This window comes from Durio zibethinus, chromosome 17 (genome assembly GCF_047325235.1).
Source record: "Durio zibethinus cultivar Kanyao isolate XHJ-2024 chromosome 17, ASM4732523v1, whole genome shotgun sequence".
Lineage (NCBI taxonomy): Eukaryota > Viridiplantae > Streptophyta > Magnoliopsida > Malvales > Malvaceae > Durio > Durio zibethinus.
Window position 1 is genome coordinate 2,164,518 of NC_143178.1, and position 24,827 is coordinate 2,189,344.

General features: G+C 31.2%; 1 protein-coding gene across 3 annotated transcripts; it reads right to left on the reverse strand.

Annotated features, from left to right (window-relative positions):
- Nucleotides 1–654: 654 nt before the first annotated feature.
- On the reverse strand, nucleotides 655–24,785 carry LOC111318451 (7,8-epoxymelianol synthase CYP88A154-like). 3 transcript variants are annotated; one of them, XM_089745782.1, is made up of 9 exons: nucleotides 24,608–24,785; nucleotides 9,055–9,059; nucleotides 2,206–2,815; nucleotides 1,813–2,076; nucleotides 1,519–1,608; nucleotides 1,360–1,438; nucleotides 1,166–1,272; nucleotides 919–1,040; nucleotides 655–819 (listed from the first exon to the last, which is right to left on the reverse strand). In XM_089745782.1, exons 1-9 carry the CDS (start codon nucleotides 24,716–24,718, stop codon nucleotides 726–728), a joined length of 1,482 nt encoding a protein of 493 aa, XP_089601908.1. In that variant the 5' UTR covers nucleotides 24,719–24,785; the 3' UTR covers nucleotides 655–725. The 3 variants fall into 3 exon arrangements, with proteins under 3 accessions (XP_089601908.1, XP_022777075.2, XP_089601909.1); XM_022921340.2 differs by lacking the exon at nucleotides 9,055–9,059 and having other exon boundaries at nucleotides 2,206–2,756; nucleotides 24,544–24,785; XM_089745783.1 differs by lacking the exon at nucleotides 9,055–9,059 and having other exon boundaries at nucleotides 2,206–2,683; nucleotides 24,471–24,785.
- Nucleotides 24,786–24,827: the final 42 nt, after the last annotated feature.

A 24,827-nucleotide genomic window follows, 5' to 3' on the forward strand; every position in this document is an offset into this window, starting at 1 on the left:
TGTAGAGCAAGAGAAGCAATTTTAAGAGAGTTGAAGGAGCCAAGTGATGTAGAGAGAGCAAGCCGAGAGATAAAAAGAAAGCCAAGTGTTTTAATTCTCAGGTTCATCTGAGAGCGAATTCTAGTGAATTTTTGGTGCCAAAACTTTGTAATCTACGTCTTGTTTATTATAGTGAAATTTCTTTGTGTCTCTACAGTTGATGCAGGCTTAAAGTCGAATCACGTAAATGTTATTTTTTTTATTTCACATAAATAGGTTTCGACGGTTTATTCATAATGCATCCCTACTGGCATGTCAAATTTATTTTATCGTAAATTAATTTTCAAAACAACTGTATATGTGCCCTTGAACCAAGATATTATGTCACTACGAATTGAGTAAGATTTTGGAGTCTTAAGGAATTTTTTTTCTTCTTATTAATATCTAATATAATATATGAAGACTTGTTACAATGAAAAATTAAGTACATTTTTTTTTCATGTCATAATAAATTTCACCTCACCTTCATTTAAGAGTGATGACTGCACAAACTCGATTATGACCTTAATGTAACACTACTTAGAACCATAAATTACTACTCACAATAAATAAAAACAAATTAATGTCATCTTGGTTGACTTTAATAGTGAAGATATTATGCTTAAACTTTAGAATTTTCAATTCCAATTCCCAAGTTAATTGGATGTACGCATCACTTTAGATATGGCTAAGGCTATTACATTTAATTATGGGAGCTTGATTACTTTTGCAAGGCAGTTGTCTAAAGGCCTTGGCACTGGCAAGTACACAATTGGACCTCCAGGATTGATTTGTTCCAGTCTGAAAAAGGAAAATTAAAATAATTGTTTTGTATTAGAGCCATGACTATGTAGCAAATAGTTTGTAAAAGCTGTCGTGAAGAAGAAACCAGTGACTCACTTGCCGTTGAGGAGAAAATAGTGAAGAAATATGGATAGCTGAAGCTTGGCCAAATCAGCTCCAGGGCAAATCCTGCTTCCACCTCCAAAAGGTAGAAAGGATCCTGCTTTGGCTTTTTGATTCTGCAAATGCAAAAGTAAATAAAGCAAAAACATTTCAGAATAACTACTTAGTGTTATATGTTAATCTTAAAAAATGGGTTCCTGGGAAGGGCTTCCAAATTGTAAATACATGATAAGAGCATTACATCCCATCTTGTAGGAAGAAACTCTTTTGGATTCACGTATGTTTCAGGGTCCATGTGAACACCCCTTGTCCAAACCAGAACCTTCCATCCTTTTGGTATGAAATAACCTGCAAGAGAAAGTTCAGAGGAAAGTGCATATATGAAATTCATATTGACTCATTAAGGAAAAATGGGGCACTTTATATGTCACTAACCATTGATGTTAACATCATCTTGTGCCATTCGGAAATTGGAAAATGCAGGATTGCTCTTTCTCAATGTCTCATCAATCACCTATATTATCAGAATGCCAACTTTTTCATAGTTAAAGAGCCTTGAACTTTAGAGGTAAATTATCCATAGTCAACATTTACCTTTGCAAGATATTCCATTTGTCTGATATCCATAAGATTCAACCCCTTTTGTGCAGATGGTCTTCTCTTTGAGATTTCCTCCTGCTCTTCCTAAAAGCAATACTTCAGCGAAATTAGTTGAATTGACAATGGCATTTTATGAATCAAAATTATCTAAAAATACCCTCAAATAAGGACAAAAAGGGGAAGTCCAACTCTTGACGAATGCCTAAGGTAAAATTAAGCGGTCAATATGCCACACAGATAGAAGACTAAAAGTGATTCTAGTGGTTTATAAAAGTTGTTCTTATGTACCTTAGCTTTTTGCAAAATTTCTGGGTGGTCATGTAGGTAGATGGTAGTCCAGGTTGCTGCATTGGCGATGCTTCCAAACCCAGCGGACAAGAACGTTAGTAGTAAATCAATTATATCAGTATCACTGAACTTGTCACCATTCTCATCTTCAATTTCCATAAGTAGATCGATCATGCCTCTCTTTTCATTTGGATCATCACTCTTAGTTCTGGTCCTTCTTTCATCCAGAACATCATGAAAGATCTTTACCAACATATTCCTTGCCTGATCATGCATCCAAAATTTCATCAATGTATCTTTTCTCTATCCAAAAGATTATTAGGAAATATTTCTGTTCAGTTCTATTAAAAGAAAGAATTGTTCTAGGCATGTAATTGAAGAGAATTTAGTTACCTTGAGAGCTTTATGGAACGGAAAACCAGGAATATTATATGCAGCAGATAATAATCCATGGTGGAAGTCATTATGATACTTCTTCATTGACTCACGAATTGATTCAGCACCAGATCCGATAAAGATATGTGTAAAGACCTTGAAAGTGACCTTCTCCATCTCCTTCAAGAATTCAATTGGCCTGTTCATGCTGGCCCATTCTTCCAAGGCACTGATCACAATATCCTCAATGTATCCAATATAAATAGCAAGTGCTTCATGGCCATTAATTGGAGCTGTCGTTAGCTTGCGCAAACGCCTGTGTTCTAAATGGGAAACACCGTGAAACGACTTGCTTCCTAATAACTTCTTTACGGATACAGGGTATCCAGGAGCAAATCTTTCATCTGTCAAGACTTTCTTACATGTTTCAGGGATACAAACTATGATGCTTGGGCTTCCAAACAAGTAGGACTTGTAAATTCCAGTTCTACCATACCTTTCAACCAAGTTGTTGATGAAGGTGTCAGGGTCTTTGGATCTGAAAGCTTTGAGAAAAGACCACATATTGCCTAATATAGGCCACCCCATATCACCTGGAGGAAGGGAATGTTTCTTATCTCCCAACCTGCTAACATAGTACCACTCATTTACTTTCCTAAGAAAACCAAATAGGAAAACATAAGTTCCCAATCCAACCAAAACTGCAAGAATCAAAGGCTGGAAATCTAAATGCATTAGTGAATCTCTCTAGCTTCTTTTCTTTTGCGTCTCTTGATTCTGAGTTACAAGACTGTTTTATGCCATGGACGTATCGCTCAGTTTCCCATGTCATACGACTTTTCTCTTACTTGCTATTGAAAAACCATTGCAATGAAATTTATTCTATAATAATGACCTTGTTACATCTTTCTTGTCAATTAATCCAGTAGCTTAAAACAAGGAGAAAAACTTAGCCGATTTATTTCAAACATCCAATGAGACAAAACAGGTGATCAACCCTGTCACCCTCTACTTACATAAAAAAAAAAAAAAAAAAAAAAAATTTCCAAAATATATGACAAAAGAATTACTAAATAGACTATTTGCAAGACAAAAACAAGGAAAGAAACATAGAGGAAATAGACAAAAATAGGCTATAAGCACTAAATGAAAATGATCCGCCAGGGACAATCAGAACGGCAGTCCCGAAACTGCAGCAATAATGGAACATGAAAAACTCTTGTATTTAGAGCTGCAAAAAGGATCTCCAATACTTATTATCTTCATACATTGTCCTTAAATTTTTAATTAATTATTAATTTTTAGCTGTTCCTCGGAGAACAAATTATACTTAGTTGTTCATCAAATTAATTACTATTATAATCACAAGTTTATGCTTGACTTGAGTAATTACTAGGAAGAAATGATCATCAGTTGACTCTAATTAACTTGTGTAATAATACTGTAATAATCTAATTATTTTCCAGCAACTTGAATTTATTATTAACATGGCATGGTGGCAGAAGAAAGTAAAGAATTAAAGTCCACCAAATCCCAATACTTTTTTTTTTCTTTTATAGTCTTCGGCCCTCCCTACGTTTTGCAGAGGGAACATGTAGTATTATTACATATTTTCTGTAGACATCCACCGTTTGAATCTATTTTCTCGGTGAATTTCAGATAAGGATAATAGAATAAAAAATAGAATAATAAATAAAAATAGAGTTTCGTTTCTAATAAAATTGCAAGATATAATTTTATTTTTTTTTAATTTTGAAAACGAGATCAAGAAATGGATTTGTTTTTTTTTCTTTTTTTAAAAAAAAGGGGATAAACGAATTAGAGGACAGAGGGTTTTGTTTTCAAAACCCTCGTTCAATCTTGTGCACAACTTTATATATGCCACCAGCAATCACAAGAACAGACACGAACATATAGAGAGGGAGTGAGTGAAAAAAAAAAAAAAAAAGAAGAGGAGAGATTTAGAAAAAAAAAATTCAAAGAAGTTTATAGCTTTCTGAAGGAGTTTCTGGATTTATCTATTGATTAGGAGATTTCTTTTTTTTTTTTTGGGATTTTTTCTGCATTTTTTGAAATTTTTTTAAAAATTTCAAAATTCGTTCAATTTTTCGACGAAAATTCAAGTTTTCTGATGACTTTTTCGATGAAAAATCTAATTTTTAGAAATAAAACCCATAAATCTACGAGAATTTCACCGACGTTCTTCACAAATAGAGAGAGATGCAGAGAAAACTGAAGAGAAGTAGAGAAATGGGAAAGAGCATCTGAGGACAAAAAGAATTCTTTGCTTTTTATATAGCTAAAAAACGACGTCGTTTTGAGCTAAGAATCCAACAGGATTTACGTGCTTTCCTTCGATCCGACCTCACCCATTGCGCCTTGACTCGCTTACTCGTTTCACTCAACCCCTGTTGAGCTATTGAGCCAAGCCACACACCAAGCCGCTTCAATCATGCTTGTTTCTGGAGCCACACTCATTCTAACTGAGCCGAGTCACGCCAAAGTTTTTTTTTTTTTTTTCCATTTATCTATTTATTTATTTTTTTTACTTATTTATTTATTGATTAAATTTGAATAATTTATTTATTTAATTAAGCATTCTTTAATTTTTCAATGATTTTCTTAAAATAAAAATTTGAAAAAGAAAATACTTTAAGAAAAAGTTGAAAATATCAATTTTCCTTGAAAATCCAATTTCAAAGAAATAATTTAAGAAAAATTTGAAAGTATCAATTTTTCTTGAAGATCAAATTTCAAAAAAATACTTTAAGGAAAAGTTGAAAGTATCAATTTTTCTTGAAAAAAAAGATTTCAAAAGAAAATTATTTTAAAGAAAAGTTGAAAGTATCAATTTTTCTTGAAAATAAAAATTTCAAAAAAATATTTTTGAAGAAAAGTTTAAAATATCAAATTTTCTTGAAAATAATATTTTCAAAAAAGGTATTTTTGAGAAAAAGTTGAAAGTATCAATTTTTCTTAAAATAAAATTTTCAAAAAAAATGTTTTAAGGAAAAGTTGAAGATATCAATTTTTCGAAAAAAAATATTTAAGAAAAAGTTAAAAGTATCAATTTTCTTTAAAAATTGAAAAAAATATTTTTTGAGAAAAAATTGAAAGTATTAATTTTTCTTAACAATAAAAATTTCAAAATGCTTTAAGAAAAAGTTAAAAGTATCAATTTTTCTTGAATAAAGGCATGAATTCCTTTTTTAAAACAAAAAAAAAAAATAATCTAAAAAAAATTGAAGTATTATTTTTTCTTGCCTTTTTCTTTCTTGAAATTCTTTTTAACATTAAGTAATCCGATGACGGAACCCCCACAAAAAAATAGTAGTTTTCTTGTATACTTTTTAGGTAAGAAAAATTTTTTAATTTTCTGTCAAAAGTATTGGAACCAATTGATAATAATTTTTAATAATTAATTATTTGATAAGATTTTTAAGGCTTAAAGGATAACACAAAATCGAATTAGTACCATCTTTTGATGGGCGTTATAGGAGTGCTATAACTTTTCTTATACGTAACTGTACTTTTACGACTAGTTTTAGTTTCACAGACATTGAATCTACCATTTAAAGATACCTAAGTCAAATTTAAGATTTCTCTTTAAAAAAAGACAGATTCAATTAGGTGGTCAATCATACCTAAATAAAAAAGATTGGTGGCGACTCCTCAAGTTAATGTCTAGTGATAGGTCTATGGATCTAGACGTTATGACAATTTGATGACTCCACTAGGGATATGCTGAAAGTCAAGCCAGCAAATAAATTTATGTTATCCAAAAGCCTAATAAAATTAAATTTTTTGTAAAGATTTTTTATTCATTCATTTTATTTATTTATTTTTGCTAATTATATCAATCATATGTATATGCATAATATGAACTCTATACCCGAGTTTTATCTCCCTAGGATGGAGTAAAGTACCTACACTTTTATAAGGTTTTAATGCCTTCACAATGGCTAGCAAAATACTTTCATTCAAATTAAACCTTTTTCATTTGTAGCCTATAATGGGCAATGATTGGGATTTCTCACTAGTCTGTGATAGACAATGATGTAAAGAGCAATTTGGGAACTTTTAAATTTTTAACCTTTAAACCATATATAATGAACCGTAAAAATGCCTAACCTATAGATAAAGCCATATCCTTCCCTTTAGAATTGACCAAAATTTTAGGATTCATTCTTTTATTGTATATAATGGTCTAATTTATTTATTTATAATTTTTTTTTATCTAGTGTACTAATCTTCTCTCTTATTCATTTTTGCATGATTCAACTCATATCATGAAGTGGCATAAAAAACATTTGCCTGAAAAGACAATCTTCAACAAAGAGTTTTTCATGGATTCCACAGAATGACTAGTCTATTTTTCATCTGTATTAGTATATTGTGAGTCACCCAACGAAGTAAATGTTTAGTAAAAAAAGATCCAACAAAAAGAAAGGGGATTGTTTACCCATCATTAATGCTTCTACCTTGTCTCAAGAAATATCCATCATTCTCAAACAAAATAATCTAGAAGATTTAGTTGATATATAGAAGAAGATGATCCTATCAAGACAAGAAGATTTCTGCTAAAAACATCGACATATAACGCATTTTTTTGCAATAAATATAAAAAATCAACTAATTAGAGCTGCAGTGCAATTATGAGATCCTTAATATAAGTGTTTCATTTTCAGTGAAGTTGATATGACACCAACTATTGAAGAATATTCAACTTTATTGGGTTTGCACTTTAAGGCTCCTAACAAGATATATGTAAAAAAAACACAAATTAGGATTTCGTAAGAATCTGGCCCATCTTATGGGCATAAACAAGGAGATTGTGGATTATCATACAAAGAAGAAACAAGAACAGGTTTGCTTATCTTGAAAGTTCTTTCATGATTTTCTAGTATAACATGCCAACGATGAGCAAAGGTTAGACGTGCTTGTCTTAGTCGTATATAAAATAATGATCTTTCTAAAAGTTTTAAGTTACATTGAGATAGTAGTGGTTGATTTCTTTGAAAATGTGATAAATAGTTGTAACCTTTCAATGGTAATATTAACAGAGACTATTAGATCTTTGAGTCATTGTTGCCAAAATGGAAGTCGTTTCACAGGCTGTATACAACTATTATATTTATGGATGAAAAGCCATTTTGAGTGTAAAGGAAGTGCATTCTTGAAGCTTTATTTTCATAATCGGGCTCCAATTAAAGAATTTTGTGAAAGCGAATGGCCAGAACAAAAGTCTAAAAAAGAGTGGGTAACTTTTTTATAAAAGTTGACAAGCACTGAGGTGAGATGATTAGTCCCATTGATGAATCGAGAACCTATGTTGTATCAATGTGGAGACAACACCGTGGTTCCACTTTTGGGTTTATAAGGAGTGACAAGTTATGCCCCACTTTTAATGAGAAGATAGTTTGGGACAAAATAGTTCATTCCCATGACACATAAGCTTTATCAGTCAGATTTTTCTTACAATAAGCCAAAAACATTTCAGAAAATGAATGATGTGATTAAAACATGGAAAAACCCCCCACAGGATTAGTCATGGACCTTTTATTGATAAAGCTACTCATTAGTAGTTGGTCTGAAAAGCAAGACGAGAACGGGAAGTTGTATTCACCCTTGAAGATTTTTAACAACCATTAGGAGAAAAGCTTGAAAAAATACCATCAGAATTAGAGCTTGTGAAAAGAGAGTTTGAGATAAAAAAAAGATAAGCTAAAGCAAGAGATTCAGAAGCTTCAAGAGGATAAGGATCAGTGGAAAAATATAGTTGAAAAACATGAAGTCAAAGTTTATAAGATTGCTAGAGAACATGATATAGTTGTTAAAGACCTAATAGAGCTACACTAAGAACATAAGAGGTTGTGTGTAAAGGTGAAAGCCAATGGATAATAATTGCTGAGCTGACTGATGAGAATAAGCAATTGAAGCAAGAATATGCTGAATTGAAGGAAAAAAATACCTATGTGTAGACAAAAAATAATATGTTAAACAATTACATAAGTAGGTTGAGACAAAGGTTGAATGAATAAAAAGACTATATTGCTGCATTTGTCAGAAAACATAAAGAATTATCATACCAAGTATGGTATGATAAAAAGGAAAACTTGGGGAGACAGAGATATATTGAGCACGTAACAACCTAAATTTTCAAAGGAGTATGTAAGGTAAGAGAAATGATCGAAAAGGTAGAGCACTAAAGCAAGTGGTGGCCCCAGTAACGAAACATGGACAGTGTTTGCTAAACTTCATTGAAGAAATGAGATATTAATATGAGCAAATCAAGTGATTCTACGGTTATAATTCTATGATGATAAATTATATGTAAACAAAGTTCTTTGAAATAAATGAAATCTTTTGGTTGAACACTATCTTAAAGCAAATATTTTTTGTATGCATGCATTTTCATTCATTACATTTAACAAACTAACCATATTAGGTTTTCATGAGATAGTCATGTAACCTTGCTAATTCTGAAATATGGTATTAAAGGTTCATGAATAGCTCGGCTATTAACAAATTCAAGCCAACCTACATGTCACCCGTAAAATACTCAATCGCGAGCAAGGTAAATGAAATAGAAACAAAGTACCCATATGGACAAGATCAAAAAAACTCAAAAAGAGATAAAAGTGGAGTTAACGAAGATGATAAAAATGTTAAAAAATTAGATAAAGATAAGGCAGTAAAAGAGACCCCCAATTCGAATGAAAGATAAGAAATCATGAATCATTTATACCTCATTGAGTTTAGTCCAAACCAAGGTCAATCTTCTTAGGAGACACAGCCCCACCCATGCCATTTTTCGAGGCATATGCTTACACATATCTCGAGGTACCCTATCGTAGTTACACTAACCCTACCTTTAGGGTAAAGATAGTAGACCCAATTGAAGTTTCTGATTTTGATGACTTTAAAAAGAATAAGAAGTTGAAAGTAAAAACCTCTAAGGTAATAGAGTAGTCAAGCTCCTAGCTAAAGATGAACATTTTGGAAGAAAGAGTTCGAGCCATTAAAGGTATGGATTATTTTGACTCTATGGATGCAGCCCAACTATGTTTAGTCCCAAATGTGGTTATTCCATCGAAGTTCAAAGTATCTAAATTTAAAAAATATGATGGGACTAAATGCCCGATAACTCACGTTACCATGTATTACCGTAAAATGGCTACCCATACTCATGATGAAAAACTGCTAATACATGTCTTTCAAGATAACCTTACAAGCTTTGCAACGAGGTGGTACATAAAATTAGATCAAACTCATATTCATTCCTAGAATGATTTGGCAAAAGCATTTGTAACCTAATATATACACATAATAGATTTAACACTTGACCGTCTTTCCCTACAAAGTATGAAGAAAAAAATCATAAAAAATTTTAAGTAATACATTCAAAGATGAAAAGATATTGCTTCTCAAATCCAACCATCCCTCAAAGAGAGAGTGGCAATGCTTTTTGTAGTACACTTAAGCCTTCCTATTATAAAAGATTAATAAGAAATGCTACGAAGAATATTACTGACATAGTAATCTCAGGTGAAATGATTGAAAATGCCATTAAGAACGGTAAACTAGATGGAGGAGAGATGGCAAGTGTAAAGAAAAGTGGCCTACCTAAAAAGAAAGAAAAAGAAACTCATGCTGTGAGTTATGAAGACTAATAGTTTAGAAGTTATGTTTCTTTTCACAACTAGCCCATGTATCCAACCTAAGTAACTGCTACCCACCACCCATATCAACCATCATACTAGCAGATTTACCTACCCACATTTTAACCACAATCACTCGCTCATATATACAACTCATTCGCTATACCTCAGACAATATTTACCCCTAAACCAAATACCCAGCCAAATAATTCAAAAGGACCACGAATCAATTAGGAAAAGATCATACTTAACCCGATCCCCATGCCTTACGTAGACCTACTCTTATAGCTCATGAAAAAAAATTTAATAGCATGTGTCCCAGTGGATCCTGTGAAACCACTTTTTCTTAAATGATATGACCCAAATGCTCATTGTGATTACTACTATGAGGTTACAGGCCATTTCATTAAGAACTACATCTATTTGAAATATAAGGTATAAAACTTGATAAAAAAAAAATCTGATAAGCTTTGAAAAAAAAGGGGCATCTAATGTCAATGGTAATTTTTTACCAACCCATACTGGAGCAACAATTAATGTCATACATAAGGATCAAGCTAGCCAGATCAAAAGAAAAGTAGATGAGATCAAGACCCCTTTAACTAAGGTGTTTGATGCTTTGTTTGAGGTAAAAATATTGCATCTAGTAGATCCATATACTTACCATTGAAAATATAATCCCACCTAAAGGTGTAAATACTATAAGGGAGTTATGGGGCATTCGATAAAAAATTATGATTAGTTTCATCAAATGTTACAACAATTGATGGATTCATTCTAAAGTGAGTTCTACGAAGACAAAGGGGTTCGAAGAATGTAGAGATATCCATTACCGAGTAGGTTTCAAGGCTCACCCCAAAACCAGTGACAATATACTATAAGAAGTTAAAACCAATAAAAAGTTAACCCATCTCTAAATCGATTATAACCTTTAAAGTTTCTAGTCCCTTCTCGTACTAGAGTAATAAGGTGGTATCGTGGAAATACAACTATGATGTTGTAACACCAGGATCAAATGAAGGAGATATGTCAAGCAATTCTGATATTGCAAACATAACCGAGGTGGGTGGTATGACTAGAAGTGGAAGATGTTACTCTTCAAAAATGTTAGAAAATACAAAAAAAAAGTAAAAATTGGAGAGAAAAAAGGGAATAAGAAAGATTCTAGGGCAACGCCAAGTCAAAAGTACTAGAAACCCATTTTTAAAAAGGAGGCTTGTAAGTTTCTGAGATTAATCAAACATAGCAAGTATAGTATGGTGGAACAGCTGAACAAAATGCTAGCTAGGATATCACTTTTATCATTGTTCTTGAATTCAAAGCCTTATTGTATTACTTTATTGAAGGTTCTGAATCAGGCGTATGTATCCCATAATTACGTATCCCATAATGTATCTATGAAATACGTAGATAACCTTGTAAGGAATTTAGTAACCTTAAAGTACATTACTTTTAATGATGATGAGATCCTTTCAGAGGATAAAGAAAGTACTAAGACTCTTTATATTATAGTCAGATGTAAAAGCCAAACAATGGTGAAAGTTCTTATTGACAATGGCTCTGCGATTAATGTGATGCCTATGTCGACCCTGGTTAGGTTGCCATATTGACATGTCTTACATCAAAACTAGCCACATAGTTGTTAGAGCTTTTTATGGAGCTAGGCAAGAGGTGGTAAGTGATATTGAAATACAATTATAGATTAGGCCATGTAATTTTAATGTTAAGTTTTAAATGATGGATATCCCACCATTATATAGTTGTTTATTGGGTAGGTCATGGATCCATATGACAGGCGCTGTCTCATCTTCGTTGCATCAAAAAATAAAGTTTATTATTAATAGAAAGTTCGTGTGTGTGTGTGTTAAGGAAAGAAGATCTACTTATGACCCAGCCAATAAATACCATATATATAAAAGTTTCAGATGAAGCTATATAACATTCATATAGATCTTTTGAGCTTGTTAATGCAACCTATGTTGGTGAAGAATCTAGGTTGTATACTCAACAATTGTCAGTAGCTACCAAGATGGTTGTTAAATAGATGATTAAAAAAGGGTGGTATCCTAGAATATGACTAAGAAAGAAGTAGTAGGGAATTCAGAAGCTACCAACTATGATCAATAACCAAAAGAGGTTTGGTTTAGGGTATAAGCCTACCAATATGGATAACAAAAAGTTAATAGAAAGCAAGAAAGAGAAGAAGATGGCCAAGTTTAAAGGACAAGAGCTAAAGTCAGAAAAAATGATTATTCCCTATTTTTATGACATTTTTTTATCAGAAGAATGTATTTATCTTAGAGATGATAACCATGATGTGGGGCTGAAAGAATCTTTTTCTAAACTTTCAAATGGTAGAAAGGAAGGCATTTGATAGTCAAGATAAAGAGCTACTAGTGTATCCAATATGGCAAGGTTCAGAGTTAAAAAATTGAGAGATCATAGAGCTACTTATTGTAATTAAATCTTTCCAAAAGTAATGTAGTGAATAAAATTCATATACTTCTACCCAAAACTACTGGGATTTTTTTTATATGGGCCATTCATTCATTTTAATAAAAAGATCAATGTAATGCATTTTCATTTCTTTTGTCCATTTTTTAATTTTCATTTCATACGTCTTGTCGACATTTCTCTTTTTTTACTTACTTTCAGATATCCAAATAATAAATATGAAGATAATCATGATAGTAACCCAAGGTTTGACTTAAAAAATTCAATCTATACTGATGAACTTGATCATAAAGAAAACTCAGATGATGACACTCTGCTTCTTGACCTCGTAAAATTGGTTGAACAAGAGAATAAACCAATTGAACCTCACCGAAAAAAAATAGAATTAATAAATCTGAGAGATGATAATAATAAAAAAGAAGTCAAAATAAGCATGTCATTACTCTGAATGATAGGTAGAGGTTAAAAGAGTTGCTTTGTGAATATGTGAACGTCTTTACTTGGTCTTACCAAGACATGCCAGGACTTAGTACTAAAATAGTAGAGCATAAGCTACCTTTAAAGCCAAAGTGTAAGTTATTGCAACAGAAATTAAGACAGATGAAGCCTGAAATGTTATTGAAGATTAAAGAAAAAATGAAAAAATAGTTTGATGCAAATTTTTTAGAGGTGGCTAAGTATCCAGAATGGGTAGCAAACATAGTCCCAGTACTAAAAAAAGATGAAAAAGTTTAAATGTGTGTTGATTACCGAGATTTGAATAGGACAAGCCCAAAGGATAACTTTTCATTACCTCATATTGACACTTTAGTAGACAACATGGCCAAACATTCCATATTTTCTTTTATGGATGGATTTTCAGGGTATAACCAAATTAGGATGGCTAGGGATGATATGGAAAAAACTACTTTTATAGCTATGTGGGGAATATTTTGCTACAAAGTGATACCTTTTGGGTTGAACAATGCTAGGCACATTTACCAAAAAGTTATGATAACTCTTTTTCATGACATGATGCATAAAGAAATAGACGTATATATGGATGATATGATTGCGAAGTCTAGGAAAGGGGAATATCATGTTGCCAACCTTCGAAAATTATTCGAGAGGTTGAAAAAATTTTAGCTTAAATTGAATCCATCTAAATGCACATTCGAACTAAAATAGGAAAGCTATTGGGTTTTATAGTTAGTGAAAAATGAATAGAGATGGATCTTGATAAAATCTGAGCCATCCAAGATCTATCACCTCCGTGCACACCAAAAGAGGTATAAGGATTCTTGAGGAGATTAAATTATATATCTTGATTCATTTTCTAGCTCACTCTTAAATGTGATCTTATTTTTAAACTCCTCTGTAAAGATAGCACTAGAAAATGGTATAATGAATGTCAGAAAGCTTTCAACAAGGTTAAAAAATACTTGTCAAATTCACCTGTACTAGTCTCTTCTATTCTAGAAAAACCATTGATTCTGTATTTAATAGTAAATAAAAATTTAATAGGATGTATGATGGGGCAACAAGATGAAACAAGCAAGAAAGAACAAGCTATTTACTATTTAAGTAAGAAATTCACTGACTATAAGTCAAAGTACACCTCATTAGAAAAAATGTGCTATGCCTTAGCTTGGATACCTCGTCAGCTTAGACAATATATGATATACCATATCACATATCTCATAGCAAAATTGGATCCTCTCAAATATGTTTTCAAAAAATTCTCGTTATCTGAAAAAATCGTTTGATAGTAGGTAATGCTTTTCGAATACGATATTATCTATGTAACTCAAAAAGTAATCAAAAGAAGTGTCATAGCTGAATTTTTAACGAAATAGGCTACAGATGATTATGAACCAATAAGGCTCAATTTCCCAGATGAAGACCTAATGGTTGTTTCTCAAGTTGATGAGGAAACTATGGAGCAATCTTGGAAGATGTACTTCGATAGAGCTGTAAATGCCTTAGGGCATAAAATTGAGGCAATCTTGATATCTCCAGAAGGAAATTATGTCTCCATTACAGCAAGATTGAACTTTAATTGCACTAACAATGTGGCTGAATACGGAGCCTGTGTTATGAGCTTATAAGCAACGATTAAAAGAAAAATCAAACTATTAAAAGCCTATGGAGACTCAGCTTTAGTTATTTACCAGTTGATATAAAAATGGGAAATAAAGGATACAAAGCTGATTAATACCACAAGTATGTCACTGATTTGGTTAAACAGTTTGAAAAGGTTCAATTTAAACATCTACCTAGAGAAGATAATTAAATTATCGATACCTTAACCACACTGGCAGCTATGATCAAGGTGAAGATGGATATTGAAATTCAACCCATTAAGCTTGATGTGAGAGAATTCCCAGTGCATTGTTCAAATGTCGAAGAGGAGATTGATAGGAAACCTTGGTATAATGACATCTTACAGTATCTAAAGAGCTAACAATACCCAGAGAATGCAACTGAAAATGACAAAAAGATCATTAGAAGATTGGCCATAGGTTTTTTCCTTGACATGAATATTTTGTATAAGAGAAATCGAGATCTAGTTCTCCTGAGATGTGTGAATGGGACAAAGGCACAAAAGATCATGGAAGAAGTTCATGATAGGAATTGTGAAGCTCATACAAGTGGCCATATAATGGTAAGGCAAATTATGAAGGTAGGGTATTACTAGTCGACCATGAAAAGTGACTGCATAGATTATGGTAGAAAATACCTTAAATGCCAAATCTACGTAAGTAAAATACATGCCTTTCCAAATGCTCTACATGTTATTACACCCCCATGGCCATTTTTGATGTGGGATATAGATGTTACATGACCCATCGCGTTAAAGGTTTCAAATGGATATAGGTTCATTTTGTAGTGATTAACTATTTCACTAAACAGGTTAAAGCTGCATCGTATGCCAGTATGACCTCGATCAGTGGTATGTAAGTTTATTAAGAAAGAAGTAACATGTAGATATGGGCTTCTGAAAAGAATTATCCCAGATAATACCAATAATCTTAATAGTAAAATGATGAAAAAGATATGTGCCCAGTTTAAAATCAAGCATCATAACTCAGTACTTTACTTTCCAAAAATGAATGGGGTAGTAGAAACAGCAAATAAGAATATTAAAAAGATTCTTGAGAAAATGATTGAGACCTATAAAGATTGACATGAAAAGTTACCTTTTTCTTTACAAGTTTATCGAATATCAGTACATACTTCTATCAAGGCAACCCCATTTTTTTTAGTCTATGGGATGAAAGCCAAGTTGCCAGTAGAAGTAAAAATTCCCTCTTTGAGAATACTAAGGGGAATTGATTTGAAAGAAGCCAAATGAATCTAAGAGTGTTAAGAGCAATTGAATTTTATTGAGGAGAAAAAATTGATAGTACTATGTCATGGTCAGTTATACCAAAAGATAATGATGCGAGTGCATGACAAGAAAATTTGACCCTAATGTTTTCATGAAAGAGAGTTGGTTTCGAAAAAGATTCTTCCAAGTCAACATGACAATAGAAAAAAATGGACCCCAAATTGGGCAGGTCCATATGTTGTCAAGAAAGTGTTCTCAAAAGGAGTTTTAATCTTGACAAAAATGGATGAAGAAGACTTGTTGAATCTAATAAATTCAAATGTTGTGAAGAAGTATATTTCTTAAAAACAAAAAAGGTTCAAATTGAAAACCCATAAAGGGCGGTTTGAGTTAAAAAAAATGAAAAAAAGAGCTCAAATTGAAAACCTGTAAAGAACGATTTGAGTTCAAAAGGAAGGGCTTAAATTGAAAACCCATAAAGGGCAGTTTGAGTCAGGAAATGATATTTAAGTTGAAAACTCGAAAAGGTAGCATAGATGTTCAAAACAATACTTTCATAGCACAAAGAGCAAGTGCATTTGATGAACTCGAAAGGATCAAGGACTTCAGTCGAATGGTTTTTAAGAAAAACTTCATGTTACTTTGATCATGATTATCTGATATCCCACTTTAACCCATATTTGTAACTCAATCCCATTCAATCAATAAAATCCATTTATTTTTTTATGTCAACACTAACCTCTTTTATTTTCCTTATTTTACCGTCTGCCCCATGGGTAAAAAAAAATGTGTAATTGCTTTACATCTACCATTTTATTGAAACGATAATGAATGAACAAATAATGATACAAAAATTCTCTTCATTACTCTGGAAAGCTAAGAGTGGCATGGACAAATGAAATGAAGATAAGAAGAATTCAGTGAAATGTTGATCTTAGTATGGCTAAAACTAAAAGATAATGATAGTTTGATTTTTTAACCAAATGTGTTTAGAAGTTGAAGGATCCATAATAGGTAAGTAAATGAAAATGGCAAAGAGCTTGAAAATCTTTTTATCATGATAAGATAAGCCTAACATCTCATAACATTTCATGCATTCCAGAAAATTAGCATTTCATAGCATTTCGTGAACGCATGTCATGAGATTTTATAGGAAGGTGTTTCGACATCACAGATGATTGAAGTCGTCAAGAATGAAGCGACAGTCATTTTAAATTTTTGATATATTTCGGCTTAGTTTAAGTTATTCTTTTCAGACTTCGATTCTATCCAAGTCATTTCATTTTGAACTTTAGCTTATGCTAGATCTTTCTTCGACTTAGTCCAAGTTATTCTTTTCAGACTTCGGTTCCATTCAAGTCATTTCATTTTAGATTTCAACCTATAATAAGATCTTTATTTGGCTCAGTCCAAGTTATTTAGTTTAAACTTATATTCAGTCCAGTTCATTTTATTTTGGATTTCGACCTATGCCAGATCCTTCTTTTATTCAATCTAAGTTGTTTATTTCAGACTTTGATTAAATCCTAGTCATTTCATTTTGTATTTTGGCCTATGTCAGATCTTTTTTCTGCTTAGTCCAAGTTATTCTTTTCATACTTTGGTTTCATCCAAGTCATTTCGTTTTAAATTTTGACCTATGCTAGATCCTTCTTCAGCTTAGTCCAAATTATTCTTTTTAGACTTTGGTTTCATCTAGGTCATTTCATTTTGGATTTTGGCCTATGCCAGATCCTTCTTCGGCTCAGTCTAAGTTATTTAATTCAGACTTCGATTCAGTTTAGGTCATTTTGTTTTAGATTTCAACCTATGTCAGATTTTTTTTTTGTTTAATCCAAGTTATTCATTTCAGACTTCAGTCAGTCCAAGTCATTTTGTTTTAGATTTCACCTTATGCCGAATTCTTCTTGGGTTCGGTCCAAGTTATTTATTTCATATTTGGATTCGATCTAGGTCATTATGTTTTTGGATTTCGACTTACACCAAATCTTTTTTTGACTTAGTCCAAGTCGTTCATCTCGAATTCTGGTTCAATCCAAAATTTTCTATCTTCAAACTTCATAGTAGTCTAACTTGTTCCTTTTTTATAAAAGGTCATGATGAGTGTCTACGTCTATGTATAATTTCTGTTTCACAAAAAATATATAAAGAGGGACAACTATAGACACCTACTATTTGAATCTATTTTTTTGATGGGTTTCAAATAAGGATAATAGAATAATAAATAAAAATAAATTTTCGTTCCTGATAAAATCATAATATAGAATTTTTTTTTAATTTTGAAAATAGGATCAAGAAAGGGCTTTTTTTTTTTTAAAGATAAACGGATTAGAGGATAAGGGGTTTTGATTTTCAAAACCTTTGTTAAATCTTGTGCACAGCCTTATATAAACCACTAGCAATCACAAAAATAGACACGAACACACAGAGAGGGAATGAGTGAAAAAAAAAAAAGAAGAATGATTTTAAAAAGTAAAAAAAATTGAATTAAATTATAGCTTTTTGAAGGAGTTTCTGGGATTTATCTTTTGATTGGGAGATTAGTTTTTTTTTTTTTTTGGATTTTTTCTATATTTTTTGAAAATTTTTTGGAAATTCCAGAATTCGTTGAATTTTTCGACAAAAATTCAAGTTTTTCGGTAACTTTTTTGGTGAAAAATCTAGTTTTTGACGATAAAACCTAAAAATAGGCTAAAATTTCATCGACGTTCTTCGTGTCTAGAGAGAGACACAGAGAAAATTAAAGAAAAAAGAGAGAAAAGAGAAAAAGCATATGCAGATAAAAATTTGTTTTTACCTTTTATACAGTTAAAAAATGACACTGTTTTGAGCTAATAACCTAATAGGATCCGCGTGTTTTCTTTCAGTTTGACCTGACCCGTAGCACCTCGACCCACTTACCCATTTCACTCAGCCCTTGTTGAGCCATTGAGCTGAGCCACGCACCAAGTTGCTTTAGCCGTTCTTATTTCTGGAGCCGCACCTATTCCAGCCAAGCCGAGCCGTACCAATGGTATTTTTTGCTTTTTTTCTCTATTAATCTATTTATTTATTATTTTTTTGCTTATTTATTTATTGATTAAATTGAAATAATTTATTTATTTAATTAAGCATTCTTTAATTTTTCAATGATTTTCTTAAAATAAAATTTTCATAAAAAAATATTTTAAGGAAAAATTAAAAGTATCAATTTTTTTTTAAGATCAAATTTTAAAAAAAATACTTTAAGGAAAAATTGAAAGTATTAATTTTCTTTGAAAATCAAGATTTCAAAAGAAAAATATTTTAAGGAAAAGTTGAGAGTATCAATTTTTCTTAAAAATATTTTTGAGAAAAAGTTAAAAGTATCAATTTTTCTTAAAAATAAAAATTTCAAAAAAAGTATTTTTGAGAAAAAGTTGAAAGTATCAATTTTTCTTAAAATAAAATTTTCAAAAAAAATGTTTTAAGGAAAAGTTGAAGATATCAATCTTCCTAAAAAAAAAATTCTTAAAAAAATATTTTTAAAAAAAGTTAAAAGTATTAATTTTTCTTAAAAATAGAATTTTCAAAATACTTTAAGGAAAAATTGAATATATCAATTTTCTTTAAAAATAAAAATTTTTTTAAAAAATATTTTTCAAAAAAGTTGAAAATATCAATTTTTTTAAAAAATAAAAATTTTAAAAAATATTTTTCAAGGAAAAGTTGAGAGTATCAATTTTTCTTGAAAATAAAAATTCGAAAGATATTTTTTGAGAAAAAGTTAAAAATATCAATTTTCGTTGAATAAAGATATGAATTCTTTTTTAAAACAAAAAAAAAAAAGATCTTCAGAAAAGTTGAAGTATTATTTTTTCTTTCCTTCTTCTTTCTTGAAATTCTTTTTTATGTTAAGTAATCTAACAACAGAGCTCCTGTAAGAGAAACAATAGTTTTCTTGTATACTCTTGAGGTGAGAAAATTTTCTTAATTTTTTACCAAAAGTATTGGAGTCAATTAAGAATAATTTTCAATAATTAATTACTTAGTAAGATTTTTAAGGCTTAATGAATAACACAAAATTGAGTTGGTACCATCTTTCGATGGGTATTGTAGGGGTACTATTACCTTCCTCACATGTAATCGTACTTTCAAACTTAGTTTTGATTTCACAGACATCGAATCTACCTTTTAAGGATACCTAAGTCAAACTTAGGATTTTTTTTTAAGAAAGACAGATTCAGTTAGGTGGCCAATCGCATTTAAATAAAAAAAATTGGTGATAACTCTTTAAGTCAATGTCTAATGATAAGTCCACGGATCTAAACATTATGACATTTTCAATGGATATTTGGTATAAGGAAATTGATCATTGAATTATGAATGAGGTTATCTTGTTGTACATACTAACTAGAAAATAAGATATGAAACTTATTTATTTTGAAAAGTAAAAGATATGAAACTTAATTAAGGTTATACCAAAGAGGATGAGCTGGGTTTTATTTTAATTAATAGCATAAAATAATCATATTGATTAATTGATATTTTACTACTCATAGAGTTAGGAATTTGTTCTAAAAAAAATCTGTATTTTCATCTCCCATCAACATCTGATTTGTTAAAACGTCTAATATATGAATAATATATAACTAAAATCACTTGGTATGATCACATTCTTTGTCATGGGAAGTTTGTGATTTTTGCAAGACAATTGTCTATAGGACTTGGGGATGGTAAATATCTAATTAGGTTACGTTGGTGCTAAGCTTTGACCTAGGGCTTCCTTGGAAAGATAGAAGAGAATGGTAGTTAAAGGTAAAGACAAGGTGTGTTTTATGTGTTTATACTCCAATGTATAAGTTAAAAAGATTTATATTAGAAATGGAGTAGGAATGAAAGAAAGAGAGTATATTAAACTTGCCTTAATAGTGCATAGACTTTCATATTTATAGGTAAGCTATAAGAGACCATAATAGGATAATAAGAACAATGCCCAGTTGATGCAGCACTAAACATGTCAGACTGATCTGACATGTCAAGTCAGTATAGACACCCCAATCTGTCAAAAGGTCTACTTTTGATTTTTAATAATAAAAAAATAAAAAAAAAGGTAGTTGAGTTTGTGTGAAATTGTTGGAATTGGTTTGTAAAGTTGAAGTTAGGTTTAAGTTTGGAATTCAAAGGAAATTGGAATTTTTTTCTGGATTAAAGTTTTCAAATTAAAAACCCTATAAATACATGCCCATACAGATCACACAAACACACACAGAGAAAGCAAAAATAGGAAACACAACAAGTAAAAAGCATAAAAAAATTTTAAAAATTTTTGGGTTTAGAGAAAAAAAGGGTTTTTTTTTTTAAATATTGGGAAAAATCCCTAAATTCTAGAAAATTTATGGAAAATTTTCAGTTTTAGTTGAATTTTTTGACATCAGTTGAATTTTTCAACGATTTTTTTGACGCCATTTGAATTTTTCGACGAGGAATTCCAAAATCTGGTGAAGATTTCGGTGAAAGTTAAATTTTCTGACGATCGTTCGGTGACCTAACCCAGATTCTGACGATATTTCCCAAAATCTGATCGAAGTTCAACCAGAGTTCATCCTAATAAAGAGAGAGGAAGAGAATGAAGGGAAATGGTAGATCTGAAATAGAAAGAAGGAATTTAGCCTTTTATAGGGCCTTGAAACGACGTCGTTTTGGAGTTAAGTGACTTTTCAGGATCCGTGTATTTTCATTTGGACGACTCAACCCGAGCATTGACCTGCATTTCAACCCCTTCCCCAGACACTGTTGTTGAGCCGAGCCGTGCACCCTGAGCCATGCTTTTCAGCCTCCTTCTATGTCTACAGCTGAGTCGTTTTGAGCCATTCCAGTAGAGCCATATTTTTTTGGTATTTTTTATTATTTTGTTTATTTATTTTTTATGTGTTTTTTTAGTATTTTTGCATGATTAAATTCAAAAAAAGAGAAAAAATAATAAAAAGTTTGGGAATAAATATTAATTATCCAATGATAAAATTTATAAAAATTTTAAATGGTAAATTTCTATAAAATTTCTAAGTGAGAAATTTTATCTAAATTTATCCCAAATGGTGAAATAATTTAAATAAAGTTTTAATAATAATAATTAATATTTATTTTTAAACCAAAAAAATTGAAAAAGAAAAATAAATAAAAATACAAAAATTTTGGAATTAAATATAAATTACCCAAGGATGAGATTCTTAGAATTTTCAAATAGTAAATTTCTAATAAATCTTTAGAAATTTTCTCTAAAATTGACCCAAATTGTGGACTAATTTAGATGAAATTTCAATACAAGTAATTGTATCCTTTTTCAAATAAAATTTTGGTTAAAAATATGTGATAATTACCCAATGATGAGATTCTTAAAAATTTTAAGTGGTAAATTTCTAAGAAATCTCTAGGTGAGAAATTTTCTTTAAATTTGTCCCAAATGGTGGAATAATTTAAATGACATTTCAATAAAGATAATTATCATATTATTTTCTTTCCAGAAAAAAGAATTTCTAAATAGGCCCAAATGGTGAAAAATTTAAAAATTCTGAAAAAAAAAAAAAGAAAATATGTTTAAATTAACCCAAATGGTGAAAAATTTAGAGATAAAAAAATTTAAAAAAAATAATTTTAAATAGGCCCAAATGGTGAAAATTTTAAAAATTCAAAAAGAGAAAATATTGCTAATTTGGCCCAAATGGTGAAATAATTATATATATTTTTAACAAAATAAATAATAAATAAAATTTTTTCGATGACGATGCCTTTTCAATGAAACAAATGTGATCCATTAATACTTTTGAGGTGAAAATATTTTTAAGAATTCTATCAGATTGATGGAAAGTCTTAAAAATGATTTCCAATATTTCAACATTAAAATTAAAACCTTTAGAACTAAGACCATAGGATAAATTTAAAATAATATGGTACCATCTTTCAGATGGGCATGTGGGGGTGTTATACTTTTTTCATATGTAATCGAACCCTGTTTTGGTTAGTAGATCCAAACCTATTGTTTTAAGGACCCTTCGTCAAATTTAGGAGCTTCTTAAAGGAATAGATTCCTTAGGTGGCCAATCACACCTAGTAAAAGAGATTGGTGGCGACTCCATCCATTTGTTAAGTCTAGTTATAGATTTACGAATCTATATGTTATGATAGTCAGCATAAATGACAGTAAACTTCTAAAAGGAAAAAAGATCACTATACCCTTTTAACCATCAAATGCCCCTAACACTCTATCCCCTACTAAGTAGTTTGAGTATCAAATTACTGAATGTATAATCGATGCCCCTATTATAAGGCAAATCGATAAAAAGAGATGATTTGAAAGTTTGATTCTTCAAAACAAACGTTATAAAGAGAGGTCGATCTTAGGGGATAACTAGCCTTGAGCTGTGGTCTGACCTTGTGGTTGTTTGATCTCACGTGTGTATCTTGGGTTGAGTGCATAGTTGACTTAAATGTTGCTAAGGTGATAATTGTTCAATGTTTCGAGGTTAGCACTGGAGTTTATCTGGCTATCGTGGAACTTGTATTTTATTTTAAAAGCTTACATTTGAACTTTTACTTTGAACTGTGACGGTGAACTGAGCTTTCGATTTACCCTAAATAGTCATTTGATTTAGTTAGTCTGACTTGAAGTTTATCCAGTTAGGTTGGTTTAACAACATTAAATGAGGATAGAGTTAGTTTGAGTGGGAAATTTAAAATGGGAAGATGAAAAGATGTCTTCCCACCTTTACTTTGACATATGGCGTAGCCTGTGTCGTTTATCTAATCTGTGATGCGTCTATATAAAGAGCTGTTGAGGTTTTAAGTTTCCACCTTTCTTTTTTTTTTACTCTCGATTCGACCTAAATTTTCAATCTCAAAAGCTTTTCGACCTTTAAAGTTTTTTCACATCTTTCACACCTTCTTCAATACGTATTTTTAACTATATATTCTAGTATGAGTTTTGGGAAAGCCGAGAGTTATCGGGTAGAACTTAGGGAAGGTCAGCGCAACAAGATGATGATCTAATCCCAGCAATTATCATAGGTCATAATTATGAGAAAACAGCCTATTGGTTCAATCTAATGTTCAAGAAAATGTGGTCACGAAATGAAGAGAATGCTCAAGTAAAAAGAGAATGAGTCTTGAACACGAAAGAGTTGTGTGCTCAAATTGACTTCGACTTGTAAAATCTACCACCTTTCCCTATCTTTCAGGTTAGTCCATCTTCTATGGCTGACTTTTCTTCATCATCAATTGTTCCTCTTTCTAGGGTTTAATCTATTACTCGTTCTCAAACTCATAAGTGTTGTGGTGATTAGCTTCAACTAATCTTCACCAATCCTTATTTTTTATGCAGTTATAGTACATGACATTAGTCAAACTCTCATTATCAAATAGGATTCTTTTGACTACATAATTGTATACTAAGATGATCACTATAACATCATCATGTGAGTGTTGGATTCTTTCAAAGTATTTCAAACTAAATGAGATCGACTCATCTTTTCAATTTTTTTCTTTTTTTGTTGAGGTGTCTACCACTATAACTATGCTTGGGTTAAACTTCCTCTTTGTTGAGGTAGAGCTACTCCCAATGATCACATTAATCACCCCAATAATTGGCCTGTTATTATCAGTTTGAACCTCCTCTTGAGTTGGCCAGTCTTCTTGAGCTTCCCTTATTCTATATTCTGATCTTTCCTCTTTACCCTAAGTGAGCCCTCTTTAGTTTTGCCCGTAGTTTGTTCTAAGTAGGTCTTGTTTTCTTTATCCTACGAATCTTCTTAGCAAACCTTTTGTTATCAAAGCTTTAATCTTATTTTTCAGGTCGATGTAATCTTCAATGTTATGGCATACATGCTAGAGAGAGAGAAGCAGACCTATCGATCAAGTTGTTGATGAAGGAATCAGGGTCTTGGGATCTGAAAGCTCTGAGAAAGGACAACGAGTTACCAATGAAAGGCCAACCCATATCACCTGGTGGGAGAGAGTTTTGCATCTTCCCCAACGGAAAAACATAGTACCATTCATTTATTTTCTTAAGAAAACCAAATAGAAAAACATATGCTCCCACCAGCACTGCCAGAATCAGCCACAGGAAATCTAACTCCATATTCTTGGTTTTCATTTTTCTCTTATTCCCTGTTGAATCTTTCTTTCTAGTTCATTGAAGATAAAAGAAGTTGACTTGAATAAAACGGAGAAATATTTTTGGTATAGTTTATCCATTTACATCA